Genomic DNA, 27,953 nt, shown 5'->3' with positions numbered 1-27,953 from the left:
GCTGGCCTGTGATGGCCATGGACCAATGCGGGCTCTTACCTGAGTCTCTATCATAAAATGTCTCCTGGAGAAAGGAACCCTCCTACACTGTTGGTGGGAATGCAAATTGGTGCAGCCACTATGGAGAACAGTATGGAGCTTCCTCAAAAAAACTAGAAATAGAGCTACCATATGACCTGGCAATCCCACTCCTGGGCATATATCTGGAAAAGATGAAAATTCTAATTTGAAAAGATACATGCACCCCTATGTTTATGGAAGCACTATTTATAATAGCCAAGATATGGAAGCAACCTAAGTGTTCATTGAGAAATGAATGGATAAAGAAAATGTGGTATATACACAATGGAATATTACTCAGCCATTGAAAATAATGCAATAATGCCATTTGCAGCAACATGGATGAACCTAGAGATGATCACACTAAGTGAAGTAAGTCAGACAGAGAAAGACAAATAGCATATGATATCATTCATATGTGGGATCTAAAATACGACACAAATAAACTTATGTACAAAACAGAAACAGACTCTCAGACATAGAGAACAGACTTGTGGTTGCCAAAGGGGAGGGGGGTGGGGAAGGGATAGAGTGGGAGTTTGGGATTAGCAGGTGCAAACTATTATATATAGGATGGATAAACAACAGGGTCTTACTGTAGAGCACAAGGAACTGTATTCAATATCCTATGATAAACCATAATGGAAAAGAATATAAAAAAGAATATATATACATATATATATACATATATATGTATATATATACATATATAGAACTGAATCACTTTGCTGTACAGCAGAAACTAACACAGCACTGTAAATCAACTATATTTCAATAAATTCAATTAAAAATAAAATAAAATAAAGGTAAAAAAATAAAACATCTCCTGGTCTAACTTTCATCGCAGAAGGGCATTTGATTCCAACTCAATAACTGTTGTTAAGTTGAACCGAATTAGAGCCATCTACTTCTCTAATAAATCATTATCATCATGGGGGAAGATCAAAGTCAGCAGCAACAGAGAAAACCCATTTGTTATTTCTCATTTAATTGGCTTTTTTTGTGGTTAAATGCATTTAGTGGAAGAAAAAAACCCCACAGATCATTTTAATTATGATCCTGTGAAAGTCAGCGATATCATCCTGAAATTAAAATGTAAACCTCTAAGTGTATGCTGTTTGAATAAGAAAATTACCTTAATACTTTAAACATGCATTTTTATTTTATAAGAAACCTTGGATTATATGTATTAAGGGCTCAGTCTTATGATATTTTGTTAGACTCTGATATTTGTGAAGTTTATGTAAAAATCCCTCCACTCAAGTAACATCTGGGGTCAGTTGGCCTTGGCAATCAATCGTGGCAAAGATGCTGAGTGTCATCTGCAAAGCATTTCGTCTGGACCCACAGAAATAACATAATTGTGACAGAAGAGATGCAGGAAGGGCTCAAACAGTGTTACTGTCCTCTGTCAAGGCTTGTGATAAAACCAAGCATGTCTTGCTCTACAGAATTCCAGGTTCCAAGAGGACCAGAGAGATAGGAAGGATCGTTTAGGTGGACCGGAGCTGAACAAGAGGAGTTCAAGGACGCTGGAAGGAGACGAGGATGGCTGTGTGTATAAATCACGTTCGCCTCTGCCGGGAATCATCATGAAGGGCTGTCCTAGCCTGTTCTCAGGCTGGTGGATATACTGTGGGATATTTTAATGAATTCCTCTACTTTTCAATAAAACAAGAATGCATGCACAGTGCAAATGGCTGAATAAAACTGTTCTCCCTGATAAACCTTGCGATCTGATGTATCCCTCAAACTCTTAAGTGCTTGTTTCAGATATGATCAATAAATTTACCAGTGAAGAATTGTTTTCTCACGTAACTAAATTGAATGAATAAAATTACCTTAAGAATGGAAATGAGGGCTTTCAGAAAGCCTCCTACATCTAAAGACATCTAAAATGATAAAAATCACTTTTGATTAGAAAAATGCATCAGCTTGGGTGTATCAGCATAAAAATCAATTGGATTAAAGCACATTCACTATAATTTTGACCTCAACTGGTCCATTAGTGCAGCCTTCCAGGATCACTGAATCCCAAGCCATTGTTTGAAATAACCGTCAACCAAACAGCATCTCTCCCTTTTGGTCCACCCGGCATGTCTACACTGCCTGCCTGACACCATCCCCTCTGCAACGTGGCTTCGCCCAGAGTCCTCTTTTTGTCTGCAGGCCCCCAGGAAAATGCACAGAGCAGAGCATCCCTTTTCTCAGCCACCTGCCCCCAGGGCTGCGATGACTGGGGGGAGGAGAAGGCACAGAACCCCGGTGAAGCAGAGGAGAGGAAACACTGAACCAGAGAGAGGCGAAAGGATGGGCGGCTGGTCCAGTGTGGACGGGGATACTGGAGACAGTGACGGCTGCAAAGAACGGAGAGAAAAGAACACTCCGGTCAACCGTGGACAAACGGGAGGAGCAGCGTGGGGGCAGGAGTGGGGAGATTTATAGGAGCTGTGACATGGAAAAGTGGAGCAAAAAATCACAAGGCATGCAGGAATAAAGGGGGAGCTGGGGGAGAGCGCCAGAGAAGACGGGGGGCCCCTGATCACTGGCTTTAATAAAAGTAGGGGGAGAAGCCCACAGCAAACAAAGCCAGAAGAAATCCTTCAGGTGGAGAAGAAAAGGAAAGCGTGAAAAAGCAAAGGCAATTGCCGTCTTTGGGGAAAAGTAGAAAAGAAAGATTCTGAAAATGCCAGGAAAAACAAAGAAACGTGGGAAACCTAACATTGATGGGGAGGAACGTGTGGATGCGGCAGGAGGGAAAGGGGCTGCTTAGATGAGAAATGTCTGGTCACTCAGTCAAGGGGCCTGGAGGTAGCCAGATCCCGGGACAATGACGGGAAGATGGGAAATCGGAGATCAATGTCAGGAGAGGAAAACAAATGGCTAAAACTCACACGCTTTGAAAGGAAGAATCTGTTATGGGTTTCATTGTGCCCCCCAATATTTGTATGTTGAAGCCCTAACCCCTCAGAATGTGACTGTTTGGAGACAGGGTCTATACAGCGGTAATTAAGGTAAAATGAGGTCAGTAGAGGGGGCCCTGATCCAGTCTGACTGGTGTCCTTGTAAGAAGAGGAGATTAGGACACAGACACACACAGAGGGATGACCACATGAGGACACAGGGAAGAAACGGCCATCCACACAACAAGGAGAGGCCTCAGAGGAAACCCACCCTGCTGACACCTTGATCTTAGACTTCCAGTCTCCAGGCCTGTGAGAAATAAATGTCTGTTGTTGAGCCACCCTGACTAGGTGTGAGCCCTCCAATAATAATATAGGCCATTGCAGGCTCCGGTAAGCTGAACGGAAGGAGGGAGAGAGGAAGGGAGAGAGGAGAGAATGAATTTACATGGCAACACGGAAACCTCCAATCAGGATAAGACCACAGAGAAACAAAATAGATGGTTACAGGGAAGCTCTTTCATATTAAAATTACTTGACAAAATAATCATGGAACCCTGCGTGTGGACTGATCATCTGAGGGCAGCGGGCAGGACCCCTCACCCACTATCTCTTGGACCCTAAATACCAGCCTCCATCCAGTGTCCACCTGGTGTTATTTTCTGGTAAATAGAATGATGACATTTCAAGGGCACATGATCAAAAACAACACCTCATAAAACGAATTCTCACTTACTAAGACACCAGGATCAATCAATTCAGTGTTTAGAGAAAAACAAAAAAATTAAATCACATGGGATGGACACAGTGCAGAGGGTAAAATTATTTTGTTACTTAGCATCAACCAGAAAACACCATCTTGACTGAGTGTCTGTTGCTAAAAATGTCCATTTTCCCGACACTGCAATTACAGCGCACTCATCACTCTTAATCTTTCTTTGATGATTCATGGCCTTGCGGTACCTGAGGGTCATCAACTCAACTTCATTCTACAACAGCTGTGGACTGCCTACTAGGGTCCAGGGCTGGGCTAGTCCCCTTGGATCCCACACGCCCCACCAAATTGCTCTCCCCCCCGCCCTAGGAGAGGTGCACCATCTACAGGGAACTGCTGCCCCCATGGGGAGTTGCTCCCCCTGTGGGGAGATGCTTCTCTTGGGGAGGTGCTAGCATCCCACCGGCTGTGACCGGAGGCTTGTGTGTGCACTCGGGGCAGGGCTGTGCAGCCCAGCAGTGAGGCCTGCAAAGGCGGCCTTCCCAGACCCCAGACCCTCTGAGCCCCAGGGAGGGCTGGTAGGAGTTTGTTTTCTCTCTGACCTCCACATAACCAGTCCAGTCCAGCTGTAGCTGAGAAAAGCAGCCAGAAGTGGACAAGGGCCCTCACACATGAGAGAGTGAAATCAGCTACTTCTGATAAAGGACTTCAGAACCTTACAAATGAACAAACAAACGGAGAATCTGTGTGCTCAACAGTTCTCCTGGAACTGACCGGGGCTATTTCCCATTTCTTTTTCACTGATGAGACAACTCACCACCTTGACTTTGGAATTTTGTGTGGTGCAGGATTTCAAATCTCTTGTAGCTTCGGTGTTCCTAGCACAGGATTTTAAACCATGCTATACGGGGGACAGAATTTGCTTTGCATGGCAAGGAAATGCCAATGTTGTCACAGCTCAATAAGCATCACTGAAATCTGGGTTTATGTGTTTCTCTAGCTCTGCTTAATCCCAAGATTCCACAAATTCATTTAAAAAAAAAAAAACCTTAGCATATTCTGGAACGAAAATTCAGTATAAAATCATAGCACAAATGCTAAGCCTAACTGGGTTTGGGGAGATCTTTGGATCAAGGCCTGGCACCTGGTCTCTATGGCCTGACCATGGCCAGGTAATGGCCACACTGCAGGTAATGGCCACACTGCAGGCCTACAATTTTGCAGTCTACACCAGTGCAGAGAAATGGAGGGGCACCCCACCCAAGGCCCAGCACGGAGGAAACACTACCTTCCTCTTCATTGATGGCTTTCTTTTCCCTTCCAGTCACTACTAAACCCATATTCTTTCCCCAGACTCTCTGCTGCACATGGCTCTGGTTTGTGCGATAGTAAAAGTCTTATTGTTTAAGTAAAAAAAATACTGGAATCACTATATTATAAATTTAACACAAGGTACATGCTCAAGGTTTGCAAGAAATACATTTTAAAGGGTTCACTCACTCAACCTCAGAGTAAAACCTTCTAGAACATTCTGAAAAATTTTCTAAAATGCTACCGATCTGTAAATATTGTGACTTACTAACTTCGAAGAGTAGCAGAAAGTAGTGGGATAAATGAGACTGGCAAGAAATGAAGAAAATGAAGATTGGGTACAATGCACCAATATTCACTGTAATTATGTAAAGAAAATAACATGAAAAGGAAAGGAAAATACTAAGTAGCAAATAAATGGATGATTTAGACATTCATGTGTCTGAAAGGTAAGATTACTTATGAAAAACTCTCCCTTCTTTTTATCACTCACTCAAACTATGCTTGACTTATAAGACTTGTTAGTATCACTGCATTGTTCTAAAGACCAAACAAATTACAAAATTCACTATAGGTTTCGAAGGCAGACGTGTCAGAAGCATTTCCTTGCAGCAGAAATCTAAACATTTCCCTCAGCCTTTTGGGGCAACTTAATTTGATGGCACAGTATGTAAGTTTTCTTTGACTCTATGGGGACTGTCCCCAGGAATTTTGGATGAGGCTCGTTCTGTCCTGAACGCACACTAGCAAGGGCATTCTTTTACCTCCCCGAGTTCTGTAACAAGCTCATTCTGTCCAGTCCTTCAGGGTGGACTGTCTTCTTTCTAGTTAGTGGTCCTTCAGACTTGAATATTTGACAACTTCTACTTAATGATGCTACAAAATGAGACAATAGGGAGAGAAGATGCCCCTTGGAAATTCTCACTAAGCCCCTAGTTCCTACTTGAGGAATAATGGTCTGGTTCATTCACGTTGCCCTTGGGAGCTCAAGAAAACAGGCACTTGCTGTACCCTCTGGGCTGCCAGCCTGCCCTGCTCCCCAGCTGGACTGCCCCCCCGTCTCGGACCTCCAGGAAACCACACAAGTAAAGTGCTTTGTAAGCAGCAACAGTGGATGCAAGTATTGCTCCAGGATGGGGGTCTGTTTTGCCCACCTCAATCACAGACCCCCATTCAGCACCTGCTGGCAGCACCCTCACTCCTTCCTCCATACAGACCCATGCCTCTTACGTCCTGCCATTGGCTGCATCCTTCATACATCTCCTCCCACACTTGGGTTTAGAGTTCTGGGCCATGGGTGTCTTTCTGGGTTGGGCACTGACCAAGACCCAGTTCTGAAGTCTCCGGGGGTCTTCTGGCCACAGAGATGGCGTGAGACCATCTATCCTTTCTTCAAATGGCCTGAAAGGGTTAAACAAGGGTCACCTGTTCTTGTGCAGCATCCTGGCCCCAGAGGCAATCAAATCAGGTGTGGTCCAACAGCTGCTGGACGCATCCTTATCTGAATGGGGCGACCAGCCAGCCTCTGAGACTCTAAGTGGTACATGGTCAGGGCCAAGCTGCAGGTTGAGGGCCTTGGATGTTTCTCTTAGGGTAGGGCGACTGAAATGACCTCAATCAAAAGATTTGATGACAGCCAAGTAATTAGTTTACAGGTGGGAAAAAGAGACATACATAAATGTGAAGAAAACAACCTGAGCAGTGCTGGGTAGAACGTTTCTATTTGCTGACTATGACGCTGAAAACTTTACCAAGCTAACGTGGTAGTTATGGCAACACCGCCCAGACCCATGCACTGATTTAGATATTGTTACAGACTCCACTTCCACGAAGAAGATAACACCGCTTCTCAGCATGATACACACTGCGGGCTGAGAACCCCGGGGGACAGGAGGATGCCTCATGTCTCTAGTGATCTCAGAGGTCGAATTTCAGACTTCAATATTGCTAAACTATGGGGAAATCAGTGAGCGTACAACAAAAACAGCACAAATATCCTGGAGGACCAATGAACTGTATACTGTTCCCGCTCCTTGTGAGAATGCTGGCTCCATTCATCTAAGTCTTAAGAGTTGGAAAGAACCCTGAAGACATCTAGTCACTTTCTTACCAAATGCAGGAAGCCTTACCCTAGATGCTCAGGGCCTTAACTGCTAAGCAATAAGAGAAGACTGGTGTTCTTTGCTGATTAGCCTCCAATTGTCATAATATCATATATACGTATGTAGGTCGAACATCTCAACTAGATTTCTCTTGAACTTCATTACAGAAAAAAGCCTTTCCTAAGGGTTATCAGTCAGGCAAAGGATCACTGACTCAGTGAAATTCTCTTTCAGTTGTACTGAGGCAATTTGTGTTCATTCTGTGTGACCTGTGATAACTGATGGAATCCACAGCATTTGAAAAAAATTTTATGTTTGATTTCTGAACCGGCTTTTCATCTTGAAACAGAATGGTAGCTCAAAAGTTTTCAAGTGGCCATCGTGTTCTGTAAAACAGAAAGAATCTCAACAATATGGAACAGTATCAATGTGTGCGTTGAGAGGTGATAAAGGTAAATGTTTGAAATAATTATATTCTTCTATGTAATTTTCTAACTTAGCAGCAGCAAAAAATTAAGCTAATTTAAAGATACTGCTAACAAATAGGATTCTAAGAGAGCAAGGCTGTAGAGGTGAAAAAACAGCTCTCAAATCTGTGCTTGGTCAATAACATGATCGTGGTTATTATCTGAAATTGACACCTGATGGTGCAAAATGACTTGACGATGGAGAGTCAACAGAGGTGATGACAAGAGTCCACAAGGAGAGGTGGCAGTTCTGAGAGGACAAAGAGGAGACTACCCTGTGATTTTTGTGAATATTTATAAAATTCTGGTCAAGTATAAAAAAATTTTGAGCCAAATGGATGTCAATATTGCTCTGAAATACTAATAGTTATGAAAGCAGAACGCTTCATGTAATGAATGTTGAATGTAAACCCAATTCTGGGTCTTTGGTCATACTTTTCTTATGTATTTATTTCAATACAATTCTACTTTTAGAAAAAGAAGGAACACCTATTGATCACCTTCTCTATGCAATGCACCTGCACACATCATTTCCTTTGAGCATCACGACACATCCGTGAAGTGGGTTTATGCTCCTCATCTTCAGATGAGGCACCTGAGGCTCAGGGAGGCGGCTACCTGCCCAGCAGGGAAGCAGGCTTGGGAGGAGGGGTGGTACTGGAGCCCTACACCTGCTCGAGGTCCATGGCTTTATCCTAACCCCACCCAACAAGATCACGGTAGGACTGAGCTATATGTTGGGCTCCTAAACCTCGTTCCCAGAGGTTCTGGCCATGAGGTGCATGATAAACTTTAAGTTCTTTCCCAAGACAGCTGTCAACACTTAGAGCTATGTACCACCTTGGGGTTCTTGGGGCCATGCATCCCCAGGGAACACAAACTTGGATGGAAAAAAATGTCTTTATTTTCATTAACTCTAACTGTAGTCCAGCACTTCATTTAACTGTGATTGGAAGTAACAAAGCAGAGATTTAGCATTGTCTTGATTTTGTCACCAACAGAAACCCCAGACATTTAAAAAATCATATGACAGTTGTTGTAGACAACTTGAAATGTCATCAGTTCTCCTTCCTATGTCCAGTTAGGGCAGTAACTAGACCTTGATATTAAATGTGTTAATAAAGACATGCTTTTTAATTTCATATTTTAGTTCATCACTTTTTAAAAATAGCAATAACTATTTCTAAGTATGACTGTTTTCCTTTGAAAGTCTATGAATTTTATTTTGTACGTTTAAAAGCATTATTCTGAGGGGGGGGTCTTCAGATGTCCCCAGATGCTGAGGGTGGCCTTTGGGGTCAGAGGTGGCAGGAAGGGGCCTCTGGTTCTTCTCGGATCTGTGAGAATAACCAAGAGGCGTCCATCTCTCTTGTCTATGAAAAGGCAGATGCCAGGATCCCCTTTTACATAAAATTACTAAAACAAAAATCACTGTAATTCAATCCAGCAGAATTCAAAGTCCCTTTTTATTAGATTAGTTTTAGTTATGAATTAAACCAACCTCCTTTAAGCTTTATGTAATTTTACTGGTTGATCCTACAGTCAGAGAAACTTTGTCTTTCATGAGCTCTCTAAGATGATGATCCTTCATCGGATACATTATAAAGGTGATCAAAGGAAAAACAAGCCGTTCTGTGAGGGGAGGGATCACAGTGGCCCCTGTGGGCACCTAGCTCATCTGTGTCAGTTTCAGGCATTCACTGGAGGAAGGGGCTTCCCGGAGACCCTAACCCGCAGATTTGCAGGGCTCTGCCTTCCCCAGGCTAAGCGAGCCTTGGTTTCCTCCTCTGTAAAATGGGAATAACAACAGCACTCACCCCATAGGCTGCTGAAAGCATTTAATCACATGACCCACTAAAGTGTTTTGCACAGCAGCTGGCCCACGGTAAGCACCTGCTAAGTTCACAATCTTACCGTATTCCAAATAGGGACAAGAGGAGGGGATGGGGTGTGTGTGCAGTTGAGCAAGTTGCACAGTGGACACATTTATTCAGCACATACAATGTACTGGGCATCGGGCGAGGGGAAGGGGAACCAGAGCTGTAAATAGGTAAATGCAGTCTAGCAGGATGAGCGTGAAATGAACAGCTTCCAGACAACGCAGAGGTGTTTAGAGGAGGGAGCCACTGCCCCTACTGGAGGAGTGATTGTGGGGCCTTCTGCAGGAGTTAAGACGGCTCGGCAGGGTTCTGAGGGATGGCAGGGCTCGACTGATGCATGAGGGGGTGCTTTCCCGATGGGGGCCGACCTGTGAGCTCAGCAAACGTGGAGACCTGCTGGTGTGCCCTGGCTGGAGGGGCTGGTGGGAGAAGAGGCTTCCTGGGGGCTGTGGAAGGTGGAAGAGCCGCAGCCAGGCTGGGCAGCGATTGGGCGCTTGGATGCATTCCGTCACCGTCATAACCAAGGGTGTGAGAAAGCCAGGTGTGCGTCTAGAGGACCCAGGAAGGTGGCAGCAGGGAGGATGGAAAGGGACAGAGAGGTTGGACGGGGGCATCACAGGGGTCCAAGCAGGGGATGACAAGCCTCTAAGGAGGCAGGAGGGCAGGGAGGAGAGGAAAAGCCAGGCTTGGGAACGTGAACGAGGAGGCCCGGTTAGTCCTGCTCCGTGACCACACCTAGGCCTGCCGGGTGGGGAAGGGCACCTTCCGGCCACTCCCCCCGGCGCCTTGCTCCCGCCCCGCCCTCCTCTCCCGAGCCTTTGCCACCTGGTTGGTCCCAATTCTGCTTCCTCCCTAGAGGTTCTCGATCTGGGGGCCTTGGTCCTCCCACTCGGCTTGCTTCCTCCTGCCCTTAGCGGAGAGGACCAGGAGGAGGACCAGGGGTGACACACAGAATAGGGAAAGGTCGCCATGGGAATGCTGAAGACCATGTGTCTTCAGTGCCCAAGTCATGGTAGACCCTCAGCAAACAGGTCCTGAATGAAGGAGGGAAAGAAGGAATGAAGTGTGTGAATGATGGGGAATTAAACAATTAAACCTGGGCTTCCCTGGCGGCGCAGTGGTTGAGAATCTGCCTGCTAATGTAGGGGACACAGGTTCGAGCCCTGGTCTGGGAAGATCCCACATGCCGCAGAGCAACTAGGCCCGTGAGCCACAACTACTGAGCCTGCGCATCTGGAGCCTGTGCTCCGCAACAAGAGAGGCCGAGATAGTGAGAGGCCCGCGCACTGCGATGAAGAGTGGCCCCCGCTTGCCGCAACTGGAGAAAGCCCTCGCACAGAAACGAAGACCCAACACAGCCAAAAATAAATAAATAAATAAATAAAATAATTTTTAAAAAAAACAATTAAACCTCATCTTAGGTTGCTGACTCCTTGGGTAGGAAAGCGTAGATGTTATTGGAAATATTTCTGCCATTACAATGACTTCTTTGTCTGTTTTGGGAAATGCCAGATCCTCCCATTTATTAGCAGTGAAACTATGTTCAGAAAAACAGGCTAACCCTCAGTGTTACAATCACGTAACAGTGAGCATTCCTGCAATGAGCATTCCTTCTGGGAACGTCACCCAGAAGTTTTGAAGACCCTGCTGACCCCAGGACCCCACCTCGCTCAAGTCCCTGGAGCACAGGCAGGCCACTGCCTGGTGTGCAGTCCGCTCGCACCAGTGAACGGGCACTCACCCAAATACTAAGCAAGCGACAACTGCGGAGCTGCCTGCCACATCACAGACAAACGTGAGTGGGTTTCACTTTATCCCCACTAGACAGTCAGTTCTCCGTGGCTGGCACTTTCCGTGAATCTGATTCACCAACGTGTGCCCACTGTGTGCCCGATACAGCGTGGACACTCAGTACCTGTGCTGTGTGAACTAGCTAATTATCCACAGTTCTGGGTGGTCCGTGCCCCTAAGTCCTCACAAGTGTGTCCGATCCGGGGGTGAGGAACTCTCTTGAGCACATTTCCTTTTTCAGGGTTTACACTCCCTCTTGGTCCAGGGGGTAAGGACTGGGTTGTATGATGACCTCCTCTACAAAAGTAGGGCTTCCAGAGGGCTAGTCGGGGTGAACACAGGACAGTGAGTGCAACCAAGGTGGGAGGGGGGAAGGTAAGGGGTTCATTACACCCACCATCACCTGAAGCTCCCTCTTCTGGCTGTTGGTGGGAGGATGTACCGAAAATGGTAGACGTGATGAGTAATTCTGGTCCAGGGTGGTTTTTCCAGCCCTGGTTTGTCCGCTAGAATCAACGTAGGAGATTTTCCAACAGGCCTCTACCAGGGCCTCATCTTAGCCTCAAGAAGTATGAATCTTCGAGGATAAGGGCCTGGCACTGGAATAATTTAAAGGTTCCCCGAAGCATCTAATTAACCTGGGGCTGAGGACCACCGGCAGAGAGGAAAGGAGTTACCCCCTCCCCATCCTCCGCCCCATCTCCCCACGACCCTATCAACACAGCAAAAATCTAGGATTCAGGAGATTTGAAATGTGGCTCAAAGAACCCACTACTAGTGGCTGCTTAAAACAAAAACCATGAAAGCCATTTGGCTGGTTCCTTAGCTGTCCCCAGAGTGGTACCACTGAGGCTGCCTTCCTTCTAAACCTGGACTCATACACACCTGTTCGTGAGGATGAGAAAGGGCAGGATTCTGGGTTAAAACAAACTTCCACTTAGTGTTCATGTTGGCACTTTCCATTAAACAAACAAACAACCTCCCCAAACTCTCCTGACCCCTAAAAAGGAAAACAATCCTCTCACACCCTTTACTATAAATCAGAAAAGTAAACAGAAATGCATTTGCATCCTCTTTTTGCAAGTTTACATTCTCAAAGGTTTACAACTCTGGGTAAAGTAAGCCACTACTATTATTAACTGCACCGTCAGTCATGGGATGAGCAGAGTCGCCAGGGAGCGGGCGTGTGGGAGCTTTTGCCAAGTTGGCGTGGGACTATTTTTAGGATGCAGAGTCCTGTCTGCGTCCTCCTGCCCGTCCTACTTGATACCAGAACAAGCTATTTTTTTCTCCGAACAGTCGAGCACATGGAGACCTCAAGCTGCAGACTCATCCTGGGTGGTAATGACCTCCGTCACGTACACACGGGCATAGGACACAACGAGTCACCTACACACGGGCACAGGACACAACGACACGGTGACTCATAAGACTCCTCCACAAATCCACTCTCCTCGGTGAGTCACATGGCAGGACCCACCCCCTGGCTGTCACTGTTCACACGCTAGGTTCTCCCAGCTTCCCTTTAAAGCGGCCACCATCTCTCTATTCCAAGTAGGCCCTCCTGGGGTCTCATCAGTGTGGTCCTGTGTTCACACGGATGGACATCATTTATGTTACTCTGCAAACCAGCAATAGCCTCGAGAGAAATGAGAGGTTGAACTGGTTAAGAAATTCCTGTTTGGGCTTGTTATAGGCTACACTGTGATCCCTCAAAATTGATATGTTGGAGTCCTACTCCCAAGCACCTCAGAAGGTGACTGTATTTGGAGACAGGGTCTTTACAGAGGTGATCATGTTAAACTGAGGTCATTAGGATGGAGCCCTGATCCAATACGACCGGTGTCCTCACCAGCAGGGGAGATTAGGACACAGACAGGCACAGAGGGAAGACCAGGTGAGGACACAGGGAGAAGATGGCCGTCTGCAAGCCAAGGACAGAGGCCTGGAGCTCATCCTTCTGCACACCCTCGGAAGGACCCAACCCTGCTCTCACCTTGAGCTCAGACTTCTGGCCTCCGGACCTGTGAGAGGTAAATGTCTGTTGTTGAAGCCCCCCCAGTCTGTGGGACTCTGTGACAGCGGCCCTAGCACACTCACACAGGGCTTTCAGAAATGTTGTGTGAATTCTAATAGTTCAGAAGCCAATAAACTTTAGGAACCCACAGGGCTGTTTATCTTCATTACTTTTTTCTGATAAGACCTGGAGATTGTGTAGCCATAAGGAAAAAGCTATTTCCAGGCCTAGTATTTTGGAAGGGGTTCTGAAGACAGGCTCTGTGTGTGTGTGTGTGTGTGTGTGTGTGTGTGCGCCCGTGTGCAATATTTTCAGTGACACCCATGGCGCAGAACACTTTAAGCCCTAAAGTCAACCTCAGAGATGCACTTTATCATCAAACAGAGCTGATCTGCAGAGCCTGTTACTTCTTCATCACACACTGACACGTGGCAACATCCGCCAGTGTTCTGTGCTCAAAAATTCCAGAAACTAGTGCTGTCAGGAAACATAACTGTTCTGGAATCGCTTGGCAATTTTTAATTCAAACACTAAGACCTGAAGGTGTTTTAGTCCTGTTGTTTTCATTCTTCTGCTGACAGCTGACTGTGTACCTGTGCTCTGTGGACACAAATGATGATCACACCAGTCACCGCCACCCACTGGCTGGAGACGGCCAGGGGCTCAGGTGGCCCGGGCGTGACTCTGCCATCGCTGACTTTTACTAATGTGCACTGGTATTCAAAGCCTCGCACTCATTGCTAGTGTTAGAACACGAGGCTGCATCAATCTCACCTGACCGTGTGGAGCTGAGGTTTCCTCACCTGTACGGTGACCACTGAAACAGTAGAACCAGGTAAGGTTCACACCCTAAGTGCCTCGCTGGCCCAGAGCTTGGCATGGAGCAAACAGTAAATGCCGCTGCTATTATTGCCACATCGTCCTCATGCCGGGTTGAGGCGCATGGCTGGCACTGAGGGGACAGAGGAGGAGTAAGGAACTGTCTTCCAAGTGTCATCTGGTTCCCTGCCCCTGGCGATGTCTAACTAATTAAAAAGGGGACACTCAGGAGGCGAACTGATGTGAAAGTAGAACCCTGGGTTAGTGCGCCCTCAAGCCACTTTTGGGCATCTTCTGCTCACACAGCTGCAAGGAGAGGGTCTCTGTCGCATCATCTATCATCCCAGGTGCGAGACCTGGTACACATGCCAGTGAACGCTGAGGCCCGGCCTGGGCAGGACCCGCCCAGGTACGGGGATTTTTCATTTAATTGCAGGAACCAAGAGTTACCTAAAATGTCTCTTTGTAGTCAAAAGAGGATTCGGTAATAAACAAATAGGCAAGGTATATATGTCATTATCTCTACAAAGAATACATCATACAAGAAATTTTTAAGTTAATTTAAAACCACCACAATCCATAAGGTAGCACACGAGAGATTTTGATAACATGGGCCCCAAGAGTCAGGTAAAGGTCTCGTGAAATGACTGAATCTGTCACACCGTGAGATGAACGCCAACATTAATACTATCCACAAAATGGTTAAGCAGATCTTTTCTTAATATTACCAATGAAACCCTTAAAAGTATTTTATGATTTCTCTAAAGGTAGAGAAACAAAATCAACTTAGGATATCCCCAATTCAGAAAGTTAAGCTTAGTAGTTGATGAAAGAGGACAACGAGCCTTTTCTAATCTCATTGCTTAAGAAAAACGAAAGCGTCAACAGATGGAGGAATGCAACTAGAATGGAACGGTTCTGCCTTTTAAAGTAATTATTGGTTTGGTAGCACTCTTGGTTCTCTCTGAATACATAATCAGGTATTTTGATTGCTTTCCCAAAGTCCTTTAACTACCTTTAACTACGGAAATAATTCGGTAACTACAGTAAGTGCAATGAACAACCTGTAGGTAGGAAATTCACAAAAGCAGGAAAGGCACCATAACGCTGAGGGCCCTGAGACACTATTAGGACCCTTTCCTGCACAGAATCCTGAAACACTGATGAACATTCATTTCTCCTGTTCTTACACTGCATTTCGAGTTGTTTGTGTATATCCTACACGACTCTCTTTTGGATGTTGAAGTCAGCATGAAAAGTGCAAAGAAACTGAATTGGTATTTTTATAAATTGCTGAGTGCTCACCTTCCTTTCAGATATTTCATAACTAGACTTTAGAATAGGTGATACAACACAATATGCTAGGTGGAGGGCCCTGAGTTCAACTAAGTAAGATTTTGAAATTAATAAAAAAATATATTGATAATTACTTTCAACAATAAGGTCTCTGACTTGCTGACTGTATGAAGACTCTCAATTTGGATTACAAAGAAAAGAAATGTATACACAGGACCTGCCTAATTTAATAGAAATGCAGGGGCACCAAGAGAATTATCATTCACAGCATTAATGTGAACGTGGAAAACATTTAACTTACTAAGATATATCTCTTCTAAAAAAAAAAAAGTCCTTATTTCTCATTTGAAATCTTTACTTTCCTACATCTTTCAAAATGCAGGCTGTGGTTGAGGTGACCTCTAGGATCTCTTCCAAATCTAAATGCTATGATTCTGTGATTATAAGGCAAAATGATATTCCTCTGCCCCTCATCCCCAAAGTCATCTCTGTGAAGAATGAAAGAAGGTAAGAGAGTGTTCCAGAAAGTTCTGATTAGCAGTGCTTTCAGAAAAAACAACAGAAGCATTTCTGCAAAATATTTTTCCCCATCACTTGTATAAATCCTGATAATAACATAAACCGGGACCCTCTCCCACCCCCGTGGCTTGTATCGAATCACAGCTTCTTCCCATCAAAGCCAGCGCTGAACCACAGGCTTCAGAGTGAATTTCTGATGTTAAAGCATTAAACCTCACCTTTCTAGAGCCGCCAGGTCCCTCCTATTTCGAACGCGAGAAATAAGCGGAAGCTAAACCCCAGAAAAGATGGACTAGCAAGATAGTCCTTGGTAACAACAGCCCTCAGTCAAGACTTAAGTGCCTTTCTCCACTGGAGTCACAATGCGATTTGCTTGGAATCCCAGGGGCTCCACCTCTAGTGAAATTGGCAGAACAAGCATTATTTGATTAGTGTGAAAGATCCTGCCGTGAAAGGGACAGAGGCAGGTGACAGGGGACTGATGGCTTCTGAAATGCTAGCTGTAGAAAGATCAAATCGAGGTCATTCCGGGTCTCCTAAACAAAACAGGGATTCTTCATAAATCTAAAAGACACCCATATAAAATTATAATTGTATTAAGTAATGTTCAATAGCGATTTGGGAAAACATCAACCAACTTGAACGTGATCAGGAGCATATAACATGGGAAGATAACACCATCATGCCTCTGCCTGCAGCTGGCGGGGGAACAAATTTCAGAAGATTCATTCATTCTCTGCTCTCAAGTTCTCTGGGGTTTCTTTTGGTAAAGCTGCCGTCTGGTGCAATAGGTGAGAAGATTCAGGCACCAAGCCTGCCCCTGATTTCAGTATTTAGTTAAAAATCTTTAGTTCTGATAATGGATTTAACCCCCCGGGGCAGGGGGAACCCGAAGGAAGAAACAGGTCTGAGAGAGACCGAGACCTTCAACAACTACCCAGGAGGTGATGGTCCTGGAAAGAGTCAGGTACCACGCATTTCCTTGAGGGCATCTGGCCTTGTCACACTCACACCACACCTCTGCCTCCCCAGTGAAATTTCTCAAGAGCAAAATTTTCACCTTTGCGCTAGATGCTGGTCAGAAGGGAGCAGAGCAGGGGGGCAGGTTCACCAGCAGGCAGCAGGCCCTCTGCAGAGCCCCCCACCTGCAGAGTACCCCTGAGTTGTTGTTGGGGGGGAACTTTGTGTGTGTGGCGGGGAAGGGGGCAATAAACCGGGCTGGATACTCAGATTCCTAAGTCCACGTGAAGTTCCACCCTCAGGGAGATTATGGGGTCAGGAGATGGGGAGAAGCCAAGGAAAAGGAGAAGGGGGGAAACGGGAGGGGGGGGGAGAGAGCGGAAGCCTGGGGCGGGGGCGGAGAAGGAGGAAAGGGAGAGAGGGAGATGGGGGAAAGGGAGGAGCACACGGGGACAGTGGGTTAGGAGACAAGGGCAGAGGATAGAGGGGCAGAGCCAGAAGGGAGAAGGAACAGAGGAGAAAAGAGTGGGTGTGCGGAGAGGGAGAGAGCGAATTCTAGAGAGATGGGGACCGACCGGGAACAAGCGGGAGACCCGCAGAGACGGGATGGAAAAGTAGGGAAAGAAGAGAACGCTCAGGGAAGAGGAGCGGAGGCGCCCGGGAACGTCTCCCCTCGGCAGGCAGGGGCAGAGACACAGCCCCGCGCGCACCGGGAGCGAGAGGGCCGAGGGGCCAGCCCCGCGCGCCCCCGGCCTCCTCCCCGCTTACCTGGCCCTTGACCAGGCTGGCGGCGAACTGGCGCATGACGGCCTCCACGGTGTAGGCGCTGGACCAGCCGCGCGGCGTGAGCAGCTCCATGCAGATGGCGCCGCCGTCCAGCACGTAGCCGTTCTCCAGGCGCGGGCTGAGCACCCGCATGAAGGGCGGCGAGAAGGGGAAGTTGTCGGGGAAGGTGAGGTTAAGCAGGATGAACTCGGTGTTGGTCTCCTTCATGTCCTGCCACAGCACCGAGTCCTTGTCCACCTGGTGCAGCTTCACGTTCCAGTCGAAGAGGCTCTCGTCCACCAGCTCCACGGAGATGAAGCGGTCGCTGAGGCGCGCGATGTCCTGCAGCTCCTTCATGAGCCGCCGGCTGCGCACCTGCGTGCAGTGCTGCTGGCGCGCCGCGGGCACCAGGCTGCCGCCCGCCGCCGCCGCCGCCGCCGCCGCCGCCGGGCCCGGCCCCGCCCTGGCGCCCGCCGCGCGCTCCCGGGGGCCCCCGCCGCTCGCCGCCCCCGCCGCCCCCGCTGCCGGCTGCGGCGGTTTGTCGCGCTGGGCCAGCTCCGCCGCGCGCTTGCCCTTGCCCTTGCCGGGCCCGGGGCTGGCGTCGCCCGCGCCCCCGGAGGGATGCTGCTGCTGCTGCGGCTTGTGGCCGCCGCTCTTGGCGCCGCCCTTGCCGCGCAGCGACGCGCTCTGCTGGCCGCCGCCGCCGCCGCGGTGGTTGTGGTGATGCTTGGGGTCCTCGGTGTCCCGGTTGTGCAGGCGGATGAGCCCGATTTTGCGGAGCAGCGTGGCCATTTTAGGCTCGGCGCCGGCGCGGGGCTCCCCTCGGCTCCTGCCCCCGGAGCCCGAGAGCCGGGGCGCGGGGGGCGCGGGGCGGCGGCGACCGGCGACCACTCAGCGGGGCGCGGCGCGGGCCACCCCTGGCGCCGGCGGCCGTGGCGCAGCCGAGCGGGCAGCACGCGCGCTCGCCGGCCGCTGGGTCGCCGCCGTCATATGACGGGGCCCGCTCTGGCTCGGGCTCCAGCCGCCCGGGGAGGGGAAGCGTGGAGGGGACGCGCCGCGGCGGGCCGTCCCCCGGCCGGTCCCTGCGCGCAGCCCCCCGGAGCCTGGTGTCCGCGGTCCTTTGTGAGCGGCCGCAGCCGGGCTGGCTTCGAGTCCGAGCGCCGCCTCGGGGCGCGCCGAGCCGTCCGCAGCGCCCCGAAGGCAGCGAGGCGGCCGCGGGCTCGCGCCGTGCGCGCCCGCCGGGCCGTGCTGCGCTGGCCGCTACCGCGGGGCCCCGACCGCCGCCGCCGCCGCCGCGGCTGCTGACATTGCAAAGGCGGCTGCTCAGTCTGAGCCGAGCGCGGCGCGGAGGGGGCGGTCCTGCCGGCCGGGGAGGGGGGCGCGGGGCGGAGCCGCGGGACTGCCTGCGCCGCGCCGCTCCCCCGCCGCCCGCCAGCCGCCCGGCTCCCGCGGCGACACGCGCACGGCCGCTGGGGGGAGACATCGGCGCGCGCCGGGCTGCGGGGTAGCGGCGCGCGGAGCCGACCGGCCGGCCGGAGCGGAGCGAGGGTGGGGAGCAGGGCGAGAAGGGGCATGTGTGTGCGCGCGCTGATGAGGGTCTCAGAGGCTCTGGGTCCTTCTGCCCGGGAGCCAGGCTCGGCGGCCCCCGGCCCGAGCCTCCGACCTCACTTAACCTAGTTGGAGCAATCCGGAGGGGAAGGGGCGTCGGAGAAGGATGGAAAGCAAGCTGTTTATTGATTCCCGTGTGTACCAGGTGGAGCCTGGTGTCCACACCGCAATCCTGGAGCGGGGTCTACGGAGCCAGTGCTCTCCTAAGGACTGATCAAAGAATCAGGGCCTGGGGAGGAGGATGCGGGAAGCGTGCCCTCCGCAACCCCCTAAAGAACCCCTCGAGTCCCGACTTTAAAGGATGACCGTTCCGCCAATTCACCCCTGCGACCGGGCCCGGCTCCTCTCCTCCTCGCCACGCCAGGGGGTCCCTGCGTTCCGAAAGGGGACGGAAGGGACCATGGAGCACTGGCTTTCGAATCGTTTCCAAGAGGTTGCGGGGAAACGCATCCGACTCTGGCGCCAGCGGGTGCTCAGGACGCGGGGCGGGCCCTCTGCGGCCCCGGAGTCCCCGGTACCCGCGGGTGACCTCGGGATTGGCCGCGGAAGGGGTGGGGATCCTCCTTCAACTTGGACGCTTTCATCCCTCCCCTCCCTTTCTGCCTTTAACTCATTGAAACTTATTTTTATCTGGTGAAATTTCAAGCAAAAAGCACTTTCAGAGCCCCAGAAGCTGGAACAACCAGGGAAGCCGTGAAGAGTCAACGTTGGCAGGAATCGCGCTGCCGCGCATGGTCTAGTGTGTGAGGCCCAGCTGCGCAACTGGGAGGGGCGGTGATGATCCCCGCAATATAGGAGGAATCACCCCGAAAACCCAAATGGCCAAGGACTTACTCCAAACTTCACCGCTGTTCCTGGTTTGGCTTTCATCTTGAGGAGCCTCTAAATTCATCAGCAGAGCGCGTTCATTCTGATGTCACCGTGACGATCGTTTATAAACGTCTTTACCATTTTCACTTTTTATAAATTATTAAAAATTTTCCCTGTGAAAAATAACTCTTCAGATCACCGCGGAAGTAAGTTCAGACGTAATGGGCCTGTGGTTCGGTTTTCTAGAGTTGCTTCCCGGTAGAGTGAGGTGCCCGCCAATCCTCACCGGTTTGTGGCAAGTGCATGCAACCCTGGGACGTGGTCCCGTGGATCGGTGACTATATATAAAGGTGCCTTTGCCAGGAGGCTGTTTTCCAGTGGGTGGGAGTGGGCAGCGCAGCAGCCCAGGCAAGACCAGTGGCTGGTGACCAAATCTCGGCTGCAACTGACTGAGATCTAGTTGTCCTGGTCTCATGGGCTTTTTTGTGATCCGTTCTGTCCAGCTCTGATTTTTAAAGAGAGGCTGAGCAGGAAGATGACAACGTCTGTCTGTAAAGTACCCTGAGTTCATTTAACCTATGGGAAGAGGGGATGTGAGAAGATCGGGAGGTGACACTGGTGGGGACAGGCAGGCATTACATGTTTTATCATTTCACGGCCACAGAAGCCATCTCGGGTTTTATCTGACCCATTTTACTGGTGAAGAAACTGTGTTTCAAAGAAGCTCAGCAGCTAGCCCAGCTCAGCTGTGTGCTGGGACCTACATCCCGGTCCCTGTGCCCCCAAGCCCTGTGATGAGGTTGACCAGCTGCCCCAGACAGTACACTGCACTGCAGGGTTTCTGCTGGGGTTGGTTTTCAGTCCCAATCCCGGAGGTGGAGGTGAGAAAGTGTCCGCAGGTGTGATTGCCATCCCCACAGGCCAGCTGACCTAGGGGGAGGCCTTGGAGAAACGTTTCCTTCCTGAAGCAGGGGTGTCATCCAGTGTGGTTTGGGAATGGTTTAACTGAAATCCCAGGCAGCCATCTGTAAGGGCTTTAATTCTGATTGGAAGTATTATTAGGGTGATCATATAATTTATTCTTGGAATGCAGGGCTTTTTTTTTTTTTGAAAGTGAAAGGATCACAGTTAATACTGATGCTGGGACAAGAGGCCAAAACAGGACAGACTGACAGGTGAGATGAAGGTCATCTTAATTATTATCTACCTGTCACACTTTCAGCATCTCTGATCCACTCTTTAAAGGGCTAAAGGCAAATGTTAGTTAAAAATTGGAAACAACCTAAATTTACAACAATAGGGTAAGTGGAAGGTAAATCATACCTAATCCACTTGAGAGAATATTACGCAGCAATAACATTACAGTTATGAAGATTATATAGAAAAATGAAAATATTTATGATGTACATAATAGTTTTAAGTAAGAAAGCAGAGTGCAAAATTGTATACACACTATAGCTACAACTGCATAAAACTATGTGTAGGAAAAAACACTAGAAGGAGGAAAACTGAAATGGTAACAATTATTACGTTGGTACAGGTAGGTATTCTCAACATACCCCCTCCTCAACTCTCCAGTCCATGGACTCAAACATTTGCTTCAGTGACAGGATGCTAGCAGCAGCAGTGGGAAGAAGGGCCCCCTCCTTTTCCTGTCCCAGGAGATTCTAGAAATTTCCACGTCACCAGAGGAATGAACGGGCACCTACCCAGCTTAGCAATGTGTAGAGGTTGCATTTTGTTTTTAAAATTAGTCTCTTTTATTTGATTTTCAAACACTCTGAAAAAGAATATATTGCAGTTAACAATGAAAAACATTGTTAGCAAGTTTTTAAAAATTAGCTTATTGGCGATTAAGTTTACAACATTAAGACAGTTGAATTGAGAGCGTTTAGCAAAATAAAATAATCTCTAAGGAAAGCTGTGGGTCTCTATCTCCTCCTCCCTTCGCAAGTAGTGATGGGGCGGGGAGGGGAACGGCTAGGGGATCTCTGCAGAGAGAGCTGAGGCCAATCTGCCATGAAGGGGAGAAAGGCAGGGAGGGAGGGAGGGAGGGAGGGCAGCTGGTTATCACAGCCGTCTGTCTGTCTGTCGTCTGGGAATTGTGTTGTACCTGCCAGTGATGCTCCCATGAGCATTTGAATCAATGGTGCTAGGGGCCAGCTGTCTCCAGTGGCAGTTTTTATAAAGAGATGCAGAACTGGGTTTGCCCATTTATTCTTTGTCTCAAAGGACTGTATCCCACTTTTTTCCAGTTGGTCCTATTTCTTTAGGAGCCCCAGTCTCATAAAGGCATCACCCAGACTAGCTTAAAATATCAGCCCCCAATTCATACACATTGTTTATTCCCTTGAACGAAGGTGTTAAGATCACTATCAAAATTCAAAAACATTTTCTGCTAGAATTCACTGCCAGGCAGCATAGTGTTGATCTCTGATGTCACCAGGTCACCTGACCTATTACGGCATTCGTTCATCGATCATCAAAGCCACTGCTTAGGTGGCACTTCATATCTCAAGTGTCATCCCAAGCACTATATATATATTCTATAAATATAGATATTCACTTACTCTTCATAACAACTTCTAAGTAGGTACCACCATGTTTAGCCTTACTTTATAGAGAAATTAAGTAACCAGTCCAAAATAATACAGTGAATGGTCAGTGAAGCCAGGATTCAAGCCCAGGCAGTTTCATATGGTGCTGCACTATTGCTCTGTGGGCACTTACTGCATGCAGTCATCACTGCAGAGACAGCAGCGGAGAAACCCTGCCCTCCTGGAGCTGGGGTTCTGGGGAGGATGTCTTTATCACCCTCTGAGCACTCTATAGAAAATTGCTCTAGCAGGCTCTAAAGGAAAGAGCTTGAGGATGTCAAGGAATGTTCCATACTCACCTCTGCATTTGCTCAAGACCCACGATGGATGCAGATGTATTTTGTTACTTAATTGAAAACTCAGCCTTTCATTTTACAGCACAGACGTCTGAAGTCACAGCAGTGAGGATCTTACCCAGAGTCACAGGAGGTGATGAAGAGGGAACCCGGAGCCCCAGGCCTGATGCCTCATCTAGAGCTATCCCAATGCAGTCTTCAAATTCCATAGGTTGTGCTATAAGAGGACAGGGCTCTGGCTGCTTTCTGGCAGGATGCTCGCCTTGGGAACCCAGCCGCCATGTTTTGAGGAAGCCCAACCTTCATTAAAGAGGCCACACGTGTGGGTGTCCAGCCATCAACCCAGCTAAGGTCTCTGCAGACAGCCAGCAGCAGGCACCAGATGTGAGTGAACTTGTCTTCAGACGGTTCTGGCCCCCAGCCTTTGAGCCTTCCAGCTGAGGCCCCAGACACTGAGGAGCAGAAGCCAGCCATCCCCACTGTGCCCTGACTGATTTTCCCGCCCAAAGAAACCACGAGGGATGAGAAGGAACACTGTTGATGTAGACCATCATGTTTTGGGCAACTTGTTACACAATAATAGATAACCAATACAGTACAAGTCTTTCTGATTCTTACTTCCTCAAAGCCAGAAACGTACTTTCCCAGATTCCTTGCAGCCGGGCACAGACATGGGACCTGGTCTCAGCCAATCTGACGCATCAGAGCAGAACTTCAGGTTAGAAGATGGAGGCCCCATAGGGGTTGGTCCTGGTGAGTGGACCTAGTGACCCAGCTTTCAGGCAGGAGCAATGACGCCTCATGGGGCTTCCGAGCTCAGGGGTCATGGTGCCGTTTATAGTGCTTGTACCCCTGGGGTGGAGCAGGAGGGTCTTGCTTGGGGTGGCTCAGTGGTATAATTTGATATGTCATTCAGGTTGTGAGGCCTCCAGATCAAATTTCTTTATTTTTTGAGTTTTATTGGAGTCTGGTTGACTTACAATGTTGCGTTAGTTCCAGCTGCACAGCAAAGTGACTCAGGTCTACAGATACATACATCCCATCTTTTTCAGATTCTTTTCCCATATAGGCCATTACAGAGTATTGAGTGGAGTTCCCTGTGCTCTACAGTAGGTCCTTATGAGTTATCTATTTTTCAAATCAAATTTCTGATCATCCTGGAGATTCTTCAAGTGACGTCTACTCGTTCCTTTTTGGTTGATGAACTTTGTTGTTTGTTACCAAGAACTCTGACTTATACAACTTCTCTCCAATGTCGACGCCCCTGCCAGAAGTCACGTCTACACAGAGCATGTGCTCTGTGAGTGCTTGTCCTGACTTACCGTCCATCACTCCCCGACTCATGGGACCCTCATGCTGCTCTTGCTTATCAAAGCCTTCACTTCAGTGACCACCCGAGCCTGAGGTTTCCATCCAAACCTTACTCAGATACGCCAATGGGTTTTATCTCCTCACTAACTTGGATCAATGAGTAGGAGTTGCCAGAGGTGCTGCGTTGAGAAGGATTGATTGATGTTGGGCTTAGAGGAGAATGTGGTCATCAATTAAGGACGTCTGCTATAGGGGCTGGGTGTCATCCCACATAGCAGGCTGTCTTGGACTTAACTTCAAGGATTCTGGAAGAAAAACACTTCGGTCAAACTAATTCACATGAAAATTTAAGTAATATATAGCAGTGTTTTTATTTTGAAATAATATGTTTTGTATTAGGTAGAGCACTGGTTAGATTGCTTTAACAAAAAGTAATCTAGGGGCTTGAATAAGAAGTTTATTTCTCTTGTATGTAATAGGACAAGACAGTTGCCACATGGCCTCCCTGGTGGCTTCACCTGCTGCCTTTTGCTCATTCTGGATGTAGCTGTAATTAAATGTCCTGGGAATTCCATATACCGCTCATAGCCAATTCCACACCCATCTCCAAGGCGGCACGGGCGATGTCGTTTTTCACTGGGTAGCATGTGCCAGGTTAAACTCACTAGAAAGAAACAGGGAGGTATGGATTCTGGGGGTCAGGTAGAAGTCTTTACCAGCTGTACTTAATAGCTAAGTTAGGAGAGTAAACCAAAGTGAAGAAGTTCAGATCATGTGTGCACATGATCTTTATCGGGCATTTTCTCTAGCCTGCACCTGACCAGTTCTTCACTCTGCCTTTCAGATTGGGTGTAAGCTCACACTGTGTTGCAATTCCTTTGGAGTACAAGCTCTCTCCTCTTGGGTCAGACATGGCCTTTGTCCCCTTGGGGTGAGCTGGGCTCTGGTTTGGTGGCAGTGAGGGATGGTGGTTGAGTGTTGGGGAGAACAGGCCTTCTCTTGCAAGGCAACTCCCTTGGGCAAGATTAGTATGGGGTCTTCAGGCAAAGGAGCTAGTATTTTCACTCAGGTGTGGAGAGACTACTTTCACAGGCAAGGAGTGTCAGGGTTGCAGGTTCTCAAAGCTTTCTGAGTCACCCAAATGGGCCCGTTTCAGTTCTCAGGGTGCTATTTCTTCCCAATCGATGCTCACAGTCTCACATCAGAGTGTTGGCAAGGCTGTGAATTCAATGCACTTCCTAATTCTGCATCCTCAAGAATAAAATTTGGGGACTGGTCCTGCGCTGTACCAGTCCTGCCGCTCTAAGGGTTACGACAGTCTCATGGGGCCATCGTGGAGTGTCCTGCCTGCTCTGACTCTTCTTGGACCGAGTGTTCTGATCTCTGAGCTTGTTGTTTTCCTTCTGCCAGCTCTCTCTCCACTGCTCAGAGGAGCTCATCTTCCGCCTTTCCACTGTCATCAGCATTTCTACCGTCATGGTCAAGTGCAGCAGCTACTTGCTCTCCCCAAACCTTCCTTTCAAGTATGTCCCACATCTCAGGCAACCACAGGTGGTGATCATTACGGAACTGTGATGCTGCTTTACACTAACTACCAATTTTCCATTTTCCACCAGCATCGATTCCATCATTGTGCTCGAGGTCAAAGCCATTAGCTGGTCATCTCAATCTTTGGACCCACTCCTGGCCCTAAGCCCTGTATTAGTAGGGTCTAATCAGGAACACAGAGCTATGCTAAGTGTTTTCAACAGGAGATATTTAATCCAGAGAATTGGTTACAAAGCCACTGAAGTGTTTGAGAAACAAAAGAAGAAACAGGGGTGCTGAGGAAGCCAAAAGAAAGAAGGGTATTGCCTTTAGGTTTTAGCTGCTCACCTCCCAGAACTGCCATCAGTGCCAGAAATGGCTGTAGAGGTGCTGTGTGCTGTCCCTATGTGCTGCCTCGGCCTGCTGCTGCTTCCCCTCTGCAGCGACTTTCAGGAGCTATCAGAACATCCTGACCCCTTTGTTCATTCATGACTTCCAAAAGTCAGGTGGTCCAGTCCAAACGCGGGTCAGCGTACGGACTGCCTGGAGGACCCGTGTGAACTATCGTCATGACGATCTCTGAAGGCTTCCTCCTGGGCTCTACTTAGCTTTTTGAGTGGAGAAGATGGCTTTTGTAATAACGGAATTTAGATTTTCCCTGGCAGTTGAAGGCATGCTTGACCGAGTCATGCATTCTTTTCTGAAGAAGAAACTGCTTGGTCCTGGAGAGATTTCCAGAGATAATCATCTCTGTCTTCCTGTCCTTTTCATCTTTGCTTGAGGCAAAGACAGTTACTTTCTGGTTGTGTGGAAGTGTGAAATGACAGCTGATATTGTGTGTCAAGGTGGTGTCTCTACTCACTGTTACCTTAAATATTAGGTCTAAATATAGGTCCAAATATAGTATTCTAAGAAAGAAAAGTCAGTTCTGCTTCCTGGCAAGCTGAGGGGTGGTGAGTGAAATATTGTAATTAGCTGAAACTGAGAACATGTATTATATTTATCTCATGCATTTTCAAAGCGTTAGAGTATAATGGAATCTTCTGAACCTCTTTTGCTATTTGTCTTAACAGCAGTGTATGACAATAAATGTCATTGCTTTCATGTCAGCTTTGAAAAATATAATTAAAAATGAACTCTGCAAATTTGGTACTCAAATAGTATCTTATTTTCAAAAATTTTTAAATAGAGGATTCATTTACATACAGTGTAGTGCACAGATCTTAATTGCACAACTCAGTGGGTTTTGAAAAATGTATGCACTTGTGTAGCTTACACCTCAATCAAGATATGGAGTATTTCCATCACTCCAGAAAGTTCCCCTATGTTCTTTGAGGTCAAGCCTACCCTAACCCTCCACCAAAGGCACCCTTTGTTCTGATTTCTATCACCATAAAGTAGTTTTGCTTTTTTTTTTGAACTTTATATTAATAGAGTTATACAATATGTACTCTTTTATATCTGGCTTCTGTCAATGATATATAATCAGTATATGATTTCATGGTGAGATTCGTCCATGTCGTGTATTTGTCAGTAGTTGTTTTTATTGATCAGTACTATTCATTGCATGAATATACCACAATATGTTTATCCATTTTCCTGTCGAAGGACATTTGGGTTGTTACCAGTTTTGAATATTGTGTATATAACTTCTATGCTCACCGAGGTGCAAGTCTTTTTGGATATATGTTTTCACTTCTCTCAGGTTATAACAAGGAGTGGAATGGCTGTGTCAAAGGCTAGGCATATGTTTAACTCTGCAAGAAACTTCTAAACTCTTTTCCATGTTGATTGAACTGTTTTACACTCCCACCAGCATTACTGCTAGAAAACAAGAAAGAGGATCATTAGTGGACATGAAACTTGGAGGCATCCTTGAAAGACAATAGCAGATTGAAGCAGATTGTCAGAGAAAAGTAGTTCAGTGAACACACACGTGAAACTTCTGCCACAGAGGCTGGAACTATTTCAGACTGAATGAAGATAAAGGACAGGATGGGGACTCCAGACAGTCACTGAGGTAACCCAGGCTGTGCCACAACAGGCAACACTGGAAGATGCACCCAAAGTTAGGAGAAAGCATGGGTGCAGCTGGAGATCCCAGGATGAATTGGAAGCTGCTTCCCTGGATGACCAGTACCAGTTCACTCCTGGAAGCGTGCCCCTCACCCTCAATCATGGAAAACAAATTCAGAATCA

The 27,953-nt window shown here is 48.0% G+C and overlaps 1 protein-coding gene across 1 annotated transcript in view; it reads right to left on the bottom strand.

The window, feature by feature from the left end:
* UBE2QL1 (ubiquitin conjugating enzyme E2 Q family like 1) overlaps nt 1-18,938 on the bottom strand; it is a 45,039-nt gene extending 26,101 nt beyond the window's left edge. Inside the window, exon 1 of the mRNA XM_007191648.2 lies at nt 17,609-18,938. Within this exon, the coding sequence (XP_007191710.2) occupies nt 17,609-18,397 (789 nt within the window). The 5' untranslated portion in view covers nt 18,398-18,938. The remainder of the gene's footprint in view (nt 1-17,608) is intronic.
* Nucleotides 18,939-27,953: the final 9,015 nt, after the last annotated feature.

Source organism: Balaenoptera acutorostrata, chromosome 2, assembly GCF_949987535.1.
Source record: "Balaenoptera acutorostrata chromosome 2, mBalAcu1.1, whole genome shotgun sequence".
In the NCBI taxonomy this organism is placed as follows: Eukaryota; Metazoa; Chordata; class Mammalia; order Artiodactyla; family Balaenopteridae; genus Balaenoptera; species Balaenoptera acutorostrata.
Note: the sequence above shows the minus strand (reverse complement) of the source record. Positions and strands in the feature narration are given on the sequence as shown.